At 45.3% G+C, this 9,290-nt stretch overlaps 1 protein-coding gene across 1 annotated transcript in view; it reads left to right on the top strand.

The window, feature by feature from the left end:
• The window catches only part of vopp1b (VOPP1 WW domain binding protein b), a gene marked incomplete at both ends in the record, with an annotated part of 30,491 nt that extends 21,976 nt beyond the window's left edge, over positions 1 to 8,515 (top strand). The window contains 3 exons of the mRNA XM_083668660.1: positions 2,658 to 2,735; positions 5,304 to 5,437; positions 8,343 to 8,515. Of these exons, the coding sequence (XP_083524786.1) occupies positions 2,658 to 2,735; positions 5,304 to 5,437; positions 8,343 to 8,515 (385 nt within the window). The remainder of the gene's footprint in view (positions 1 to 2,657; positions 2,736 to 5,303; positions 5,438 to 8,342) is intronic.
• Between the last annotated feature and the right edge of the window lie 775 nt (positions 8,516 to 9,290).

Genomic DNA, 9,290 nt, shown 5'->3' with positions numbered 1-9,290 from the left:
CCCTATCTCTCTCTCCCTATCTCTCTCTCTCTCTCTCCCTCTCTCTCTCTCTCTCTCTCTCTATTTATTGGTTGGTTTAGCTGCTTCATGTAGCTCTATCAAGTTGATATTACCTGCTGTTACTTGTGTGATAACAAAGACTGTTAAACTCCATCCCTATATACTGCAGGTACAAAGCAATTACTAAACCGATAACAATGTGTTGTTCCTACTGTAGAGTAATATTAGGTGTGACTGGCAGCTTTTTGAGTGTGCCAATCGTATCGTATGCCTATTGTGGAATCGACACCATTTCAATTCAATCATTGTAACGTAGTTGTTGGAAAAACCAAACTTGTTCCTGAGGGATGTAGAATAGACAATAGCCTAGATATTTAACGTGCAAGGTTATCTTGTTTGTTTAATTCTCACCCCTATGGGATTTGATGCCGTTTAGAGCTGGAGTCCAATCAGATGTCTATTGTGTAGTTGATAAACTGTATTGAATCCCATGATGGGGGGGGAAACAAGAACTTCAAAAAACATTTTCCTCTCAAGATCTCTCAGGAGGACAGTCGTGTAAAATGAGACTTTGATCACAAATAGATGTTGACCTCGAGAGAGAGAGAGAGAGAGAGAGAGAGAGAGAGAGAGAGAGAGAGAGAGAGAGAATGTAAAATATACAATTAATCCTTCATTATGCACCCACCCTCCCTTGTTGAAGACATCCGTACACCACTTTGTTTTGAGTTTTTGTATTTTAATCTTGGAACAGAGCGAACGCAAAAGTAAAAGAGTGAAAGAGTGTTTCAATTGAAAACAAAAAGAACAAAGGGATTCATCTCTCAGCAGATGCGAGACCCAGAAAGGTGAATCTGTGTAGAGGTATTGATAAAACACAGCTTGGTTGCAGTGAGTCATTCGTAGCATTTGGCAGGCTTGCAGCTGTGTGCTGCATCAGCACTGGACCAGAACGATGGTACTGTATGTTCGTTTGGTTCTTAGGAACTCGTAGCTCCCAGTTGGTGGAGTCAACTGCGACATGAATGCAATAACATTCGAGTGCTTTTGAAGTGGGAATAACTCTTCAACCAATGAGATTTATTTATTTATTTATTTACATTGAATTCTGCATGCTGATTGGTCGCTCTCATCACCCACCCTCTGCCAGGTAGCATCTCTGCACTGTTACAGAGAATGAATAATTGACTTCATTTCAGCTATGCATGGCGGACATTTAAGTCATCATAACACTGTGTAGAGGTGTTAGCCTCACCCCTGCGCCAGACTTAGTCTAAACCTGGTATTAGAAAGAATGTTTCAAATCTGCTCACGAGTAACCGTGATGACAGTCTGATCATAGGCCTTGTGTCCATGTCTGGTATTGCAATGCTTCCTATGACTGGTACAAAGCCAGCCGGAGAGTCTCCTTTCTCATATTTATGCCGAGCAAGTTACCCTTGCTCACTAAACCAAGCACCCAATCTCCAAAGATGTTTTTGAAATATATGTACCATTACTATATCTACATTTACCAATTTCATCTTTTGTATCCATCTTGTTTGCCTTCTTTTTGTCTGTTTAAGTAAAAAAGAGAAATTAACAACGGAGCCCTTTTTTTTTTTTTTTATAATTCAGTAAGTACCATTTAACAGTACCCTGAGGCCCCCAGATAGATCCGTGCCTCTCCTTGTCTCTTGTAGTATTGATAGTGAGACATGTCTCCATGTTGAGCCTCCACACGTGTGACATTTTCCACCTCTCATCTTCTCTCTTGTCACCCTGGGGGTCACGTTAGGGCGGTCACAGATCTCTGCTCTCTGCTGCACTCTGCCACTCTCCCCACACAGCTGGGGCACTCTGCCACTCTCCCCACACAGCTGGGGCATGACACCACAGCAGCAGCAGCAGCAGCAGCCTGGGCCAGCAGAGGGTGATAGAGTGGGGTCAGTGCAGCAGCGTTGTGGGCCATCTGGAGAAGTTTGACTGAGTTGGCAGTGTGACTCTATTACTATAGCTATGGATAATAATAGACACCAGTGGACTGGACATCTACATTTATTTTACATTCATGGCATTTAGCAGATGCCTTTATCCAAAGCGACTTGCAACAAATACATTTGTCTAAGTAAGTGAATCACCTATGCATCAGTCATCATAAGAAAAAGTAATCTATGCAAGGACCAGGGGCTATTGGCAGTCACAGTGCTAGAAGAAGGAAGAATTACTTCCGTAGATTGAACACCAGACGGGCGGCAGCATTCTGGATGAGCTGCGGAGGCCTGATGGCGGAGGCGGGGAGCCCGGCCAAGAGTGCGTTGCAGTAGTCAAGGTGAGCGATCACAAGCGTTTGGACCAAGAGTTGTGCTGCTTCTCTGGTGAGGAATGGACGTATCCTTCCTACTGTAGGGGGACTCAGGATAGGGATATGTACACAAGGGAGCCTAAGAATAGCAAATGAAGTGTTACCCTGGAAGTTTTCTAAACCAGGTTGACTGTTTTTACGGTATGCGACCACTGTGTTCAATGCTCGTTATGTTTATGAATTCCCACTGCTATTTGGCCAATTCTCCAAGAGAAAGATATTTTGAATGTCTTGTGAGATGTACTCGTGGGAAACGGTAGCCTACTGTAGAATAAAGTGTCAACTGTATTGAAACAACCGACTGTTGTTTCAGATGCCGCTCCTATGAGGACTGCTGTGGGACGCGTTGCTGTGTGAGAGCTCTGTCCATCCAGCGACTATGGTACTTCTGGTGAGTAACTCCAAAGATAGTACAGGTTTTAGAAGATGTCTGAATGAAGCACTGTCATCGCGCTGTCTAAAGGAGGCTGTCTCAGAGATGCCAGCATAAAGCGGCAGCCACGAAACATAACTGCGCATTAATTCACGTTATATTGACCAAAAGTGTCGTGTTTCAACTGGCACAGCAGTAGCTGCTAGACAACCCAGACCTTTAGGAAAAGCGAGTCAAGTTAGTTATGCACAACCTGTCCAGCTGCTGTGACACTCTCCTGTCAAGTTATTAAATAAATGGCCATTTCTGCCTAATTTTTACGTTCCACTGAAACCTTTGTCATCGGGAAGTGCGGACAGATAGGAGCGAGAGTGAACCCTCTGGCTCCTCCTTTCTCTGTGGTAACTCCTCCCTGCCTTCTGTCTTCCTCCACCTCTCCCTCCTCCTCCTCCTCCCTGATCTACTTACATTAGCATCCCTTTGCTCTGTGGGTATAGGTGTTCTGTCACCCTTCCCCCAGGGTCAGGGGTCAGGCAGCCAAATCAATACCCTGCTCTGAGCCGGCCGGCCCACTCTGAGGTGGTTCCTCCAGACACACTGCAGTAGTGTAAAGATAATTTCCTGTGCTCCTCATGCCTCAGATCTCACTGAAGTAAGTAATGAAGAATACAAGGCAGTACAGTAGTGTGTGTGTGTGTGTGTGTGTGTGTGTGTGTGTGTGTGTGTGTGTGTGTGTGTGTGTGTGTGTGTGTGTGTGTGTGTGTGTGTGTGTGTGTGTGCGTGTGTGAGTGCGTGTGTGTGTGTGCGTATGCATGTGTGCGTGTGCGTGTGTGTGTGTTTACGTGCGTGCATGCGTGTGTGTGTGTGTGTGTTTATATAACCATTATTTATCCAGAGATATAATCTATTTTTCAAGAGAGACCCGTGTGTGTGTGTGTGTGTGTGTGTGTGTGTGTGTGTGTGTGTGTGTGTGTGTGTGTGTGTGTGCGTGTGTGTGTGTGTGTGTGTGTGCGTGTGCGTGTGCACTTGCGCTTGTGCGTGCTGTTGACTCAGTGCCATCTCTGTGCACAAGGTCATCCGAGCATACTCCTATTGTGGAATTTGCAATTAACCATGAAATTGGCCTCTCACCAACAATTAATCCATGTTAGTGGTGCAATTAACAGTAACAACCTCTTGAGTTACGAGAGGCTTGGGTCACATATACTCCCTTCATTATCAACCTGGTTGTGTTTCTCTCTCGCTCTGTGGTGCTTGGTGCTGCTTTCGCAATTCTGCTGTGGAAGAGAACAGCTCTTCACCATGGAAACTATGGTATGATGTGCTTGGCCTTTGGGTGAGGTAGGTGTTTTGATGAGCGGCTGGTGTGTGTGTGTGTGTGTGTGTGTGTGTGTGTGTGTGTGTGTGTGTGTGTGTGTGTGTGTGCGCGCGCACGTGTGTGTGTCAGGGTCTTCAGGTGTTCCCTTTCATACACAGCTCTGAGGTCGGGGCCCAGTGTCAACTCAATTGTAACCCTCTCAAGGCCCAGTGTAACCCTCTCAAGGCCCAGTGTAACCCTCTCAAGGCCCAGTGTAACCCTCTCAAGGCCCAGTGCAAATAAATAAAAACAAGCGAAATTGTCATTGAAATGATGCGCTGCAGTGTGATCGATTAATCAACCTTGGCATCCACCAATTAATCGATATCCAAAAACTTGAATCAGACCCATCCCTCCCAAGAGGACACAGAGGTTTTTATCCTGATGCTTATTTCTTATTATCCTGATGCGTATTTAGTGCCTCTGACTTAAAATGTGCAGACAGTTTCTCTCTCTGGGCTTCGGCTCCGATAATGAGTACCTCAGTCTTGTCTTGTATTCATTGGAGGAAGTTTCGAGTCATCCGTGTATTTAAATCCAGTTATTTAAATCCAGTTTCTAATCTAACTTTGAATAATAAGCATTTCAGAGACTCCTGTTTACACTTACATTTGATTCATTAAACGATCAAGCTGTCAATCTAGCTGTGCTCAGCTTAAACATGGCTTGCTACAAATGACTTACGGTAATCAATACAGAACAAGCGTGGATTTGGACCGATCCTGTGATTTGTGAAAGCTCAGCACAGTGTGATGCTCTCAGGAAGTAAACGTTATGGACAGCACACCCACTCAGTGTGCTGAGGCAAGGAAATCTCTCTTCAATCTTTCCCTGTGCCTGTCTCAAACAATCTCCAATAAAACCAGCATGTGATTGGGACGCATGTTTCAGATTCCACCTACCCAATCAGAGGGCAGGATAGAGCTATCACCTGATTGCTTATACCTGCCTACTATACCTGCCTACTATACCTGCCTACACCTGCCTACTATACCTGCCTACTATACCTGATCTGATCTGATCTGATCTGATCTGATCGAGATGTATGGGCGCCAGTTTGCATCGCAAGATACCTTGTGTTAGGGATTTTGATCTCTCTCTCTCTCTCTCTCTCTCTCTCTCTCTCTCCCTCTCTCTCTCTCTGTCTCTCTCTCTCTCTCCCTCTCTCTCTCTCTCTCTCTCTCTCTCTCTCTCTCTCTCTCCCTCTCTCTCTCTCTCTCTCTCTCCAGGCTGCTGTTGATGATGGGGGTGCTGTTCTGCTGTGGAGCGGGCTTCTTCATCCGCAGACGCATGTACCCCTCCCCCCTGAACGAAGAGCCCACCTTCAACGTCTCCTTCACCCGCCAGCCCGTCAGTACGCCAGGTGAGTGTGAGTATCCCACAACTACTTGACTTTTTACTTGTTTGTGTTGTCCTTGATGGTTTTGGATGTATGTACTGCTATTTCTTGGATGTTATTAGATATGTTACAGTTATAATATAGTTTAAATCATTAAATCAATCAATCAATCAGTCAGTCAATCGATCAATCAATCAGACCCCCTAAATCTGTTATTTTCATCTTGATCCTGTGGACTGACAGGTTGTGCAGGCTTTTGTTCCGGCCCAGTACTAACACACCTGACTCAACGACTGTAATTTGGATTTGAGGTGCTTTTTCCCTAGTGCACCGGGACCCAGGATATGTTGTGACAACATCTCTGTCCTTCAGCGTGCTGGAGGAGGGGATGTGATCCGCAGCACACAGTGTACAGTACAGAGAATCCCACATTCATCTAATCAAGACTAATTACTGTGTTCGTTCCAGATGCAGTGAGATGATTAAAATGGGTGCTGTTGAGGATGAGATTTAGTGCTGGATAACCAAATTACATTCACACACACACACACACTCTCTCTCTCTCTCTCTCTCACACACACACACACACACACAAACACACACACACACACCAATGTTCTCGTTGACAAACATGTTTGTGAGGGGGATGTTCATCATTAATGTTTGATGTTGTATCCGGTGTCAGAACACTTAGCCAGCGCATCTGTCCTGGGAGCTGTTCCAAGTATCAGTCTTACAATCTGAGCTTTTTGCTTGTTGTTGTAAAGTTGCAGTAGAGAAGTTGATGTTTTGTTTCTTTCTTTTTTAGAAGTTTGGGTGTTTTAGATTCAATTTGGGCTCAATTAAATTAACGAATCTGTGTTTACTTGAAAGCTAGTACCATTATTCCACCTCATGAATGTTGTCTAGCTCAGTAAACATTAATGAGGTACTGTAGATACTGTAGATACTGTACCTCATTCATGCTTACTGTACAGTACCTTACACCACATCTCCGAGAGGAGGCAGAGGTATGGCTGACCTCATTTGGACAGGCCGAACATGCTTTTGTTGTCATTAGTAGGCTTCCTCTCTGGGTGCTGAGTGCTGGGGCTGGAGGTCTGCCACCAGTCACAATGCAGTCTCATCAATGCTGAATAAGCAGAAAACGGGAGAGGAGGAGAGAAGCTGAGTGTAAACACATCTGACGCCAGCATATGGCCTGTCCACTGCCTGCTGCTGCAGCGTGAACAGCACCAGGAGATTCATAGGTGGCAAATTTCCATCTGTGGGTGGACAATGAAGTTCTATTTCATTGTAGATTATGTTCACATTCTGACGTTAGCAAACCATGCTTTAACCCAGGGGGTGTCCAGTCCAACCAGCTTGTAGTTTGTCTAGTTTACATCCTTATTTCTTTTTACCTGTGAGACATAGAGGTCCAGAGATAAAATAGATAGATGTGGCACTGTAGGTGATCTGTCATTGAGATAGAGTGGCCTTATTGAGGCTGCCTGGTTCCATCTGCAGGAGGAGGAGGCGTAGGGAGCAGGCCACATTAAATCATGGTTGAGCCAGGATGGAGAGGGCTCTGGGAGCTTCTCTCTCTGTCTGTCTGCTCTCTGTCTGTCTGCGTTTTCACCATAGTCTTGCGTTTACACCATAGTCTTGTTACTCTGTAACTGCTTTATGCTTCCTCTCATCCTCTCCTCCAAACTCAAGAGATCCTACGGAGAGAGATCTCTCCTAAGGAGACAGGAGAGAGGTACACCCACTGAGCACTTTATTAGGAACACTATACTAATACTGGGTAGGGCCTCCCTTTGCTCTCAAAACAGCTTCAATTCTTCATAGCATTGATTCCACAAGATGTTGGAAACATTCCTTTGAGATTCTGGTCCATGATGACATGATTGCATCACGCAATTCCTGCATATTTTTCAGGCCATGAAGGGATGCACATGGTCAGCAACAGTACTCAAATAGGCTGTGGCATTCAAGCGATGATTGATTGGTATTAACGAGCCCAAAGTGTGCTCAGAAAACATTCCCCACACCATTACACCACCTCCACCATGAGAAGGTGTACAGGTGTTCCTAATAAAGTGTTACGTGAGTGCATATTGAAGAGTGGGTGAAACCAACAGAAGAGTGACTGTTTCCAGAGCATCATGCTGAGTTCAGACATTTAGTGAAAATGTTCGGCAGACTCCACAATCACATACGAACACTATAACCTTTCAACTCTGAAACTTTTCCCCAAACTTTAAACTGCCAATCCCACAGGAAAGTAGGGCAGCCAATCATAGCCCAGCTCTCTGTACGTCTCTATCAGTATGGGCTGGAATAAATGGGATCTTTCATTATATCAGTCAGCCATGCAGAAAATTGAATTGAGTGCTCAAATAATATGGGGATGTTTCATTCTGTTCTTGGGTTGGATGGATGGCTGTGTTGTTTGGTACATTGGATAAATGAGTGAGAGAGATAGCACTGTCATCTCTACATCTCTGTTTTTTTGTGCAGAAGTGGCATCAATAAAACCTATTGGGGCTTTTGCTCTGACAGCTAGCTTAGCATAGAAAATGAAATAAGAAAAGAGTCAAGATATAAAAGTGCAAAAGTTAAAAAATTAAAAACATATATATATTTTTTAAATGCATTATAGTAAAAAGTGCAAAATTAAAAGTGCAATGTAGTTAGTTTAGGTTGGTATTGGCGATCTAACAATAGGAACATTATTTATACCTTGTGCGCTTTTCAGCCCTGTCTGTACTTGCTTTATCTCCTTGTATGACCCAGTCACACTCTTCCCATATACTTTCTGGTACATAGCCTGAAAAGTTGTATTTATTGTAGTTTGATTTCACAGTACAGTGGACATATGAGTGATGGGAACACGTTTATACATTCAATGACATCACTCTCTCTCTTGTCTCTCCCTCTGTAGTTTCCCAGCAACCTGGTATGCAGGGTTTCGTCGATCCCGGTGGCGTCATGGCAACACCCATCACCCCCGCCTACCCGATCCACATGATGAACACCTACCCTCCCCCTCCCTCGTACTGCAACCACCCGCCCCCGCCCTACGAGCAGGTGTTCAGGACCCCTGAGAAAAAGTAGGGTCGCAGCCCCCTGGTCGTGACATCATCGTCCACAGGGCAGTCCCCTCAGTGCTCCCCTCTGTCCTCCCTCCCTCATGGTGACATCATCAGCACTGTCATAGGAGGAGGAGGAGAGGGGGTGGGTGCGGGGGGGGGGGGGGGGGGTATGGGGGGGGGGGGGGGTTCACAGTGTGTCTGTCTGTCACTCTCTGACCTTTATAAACTAAAGTGGCCCCCAGACTACAACCCCCCCCCCCCCCAGGGATGAGACATACAACCACTTGGGGACCAGAGACACTTATGGGGACCTGGACTGGACTTTTTAGGTCTCTTTGGTGTAGGCAGACTGAATTTGTCCCTTATTTTCCCATGTTTTGGAATTGTACCATTGTTCATCCTTCCCCTCTCTGCTTTTACACTCTGTATTTCACACACCTATAGGTTTCCCCAGCAGTCTCTCCTGCTGGCAGTGCAGTGGAGATCCGCCTGGTCTTGCCTGTGATACGAAACAGAGAAGTCCAACATACAGTACATAGACTCCTGTATGTGAGCGTTCAGGGACACAATGTTCAATGTACAGTACATAGACTCCTGTAAGTGAGCGTTCAGGGACACAATGTTCAATGTACAGTACATAGACTCCTGTCAGTGAGCGTTCAGGGACACAATGTTCAATGTACAGTAGGTTCACTGTTTTACATTAGTAACATGGATGAGGTCAGCATTGGGTTAGACGAAGCTGGACCAGGAACTGGGAATAGGCTTAACCAACATCTGGAGTGAGGGACTAAATT

This window comes from Argentina silus (assembly GCF_951799395.1).
Source record: "Argentina silus genome assembly, chromosome: 1".
NCBI classification, from domain to species: domain Eukaryota; kingdom Metazoa; phylum Chordata; class Actinopteri; order Argentiniformes; family Argentinidae; genus Argentina; species Argentina silus.
The sequence above is the reverse complement of the archived record's forward strand: the minus strand, read 5'-3'. Positions and strand labels throughout refer to the sequence as shown.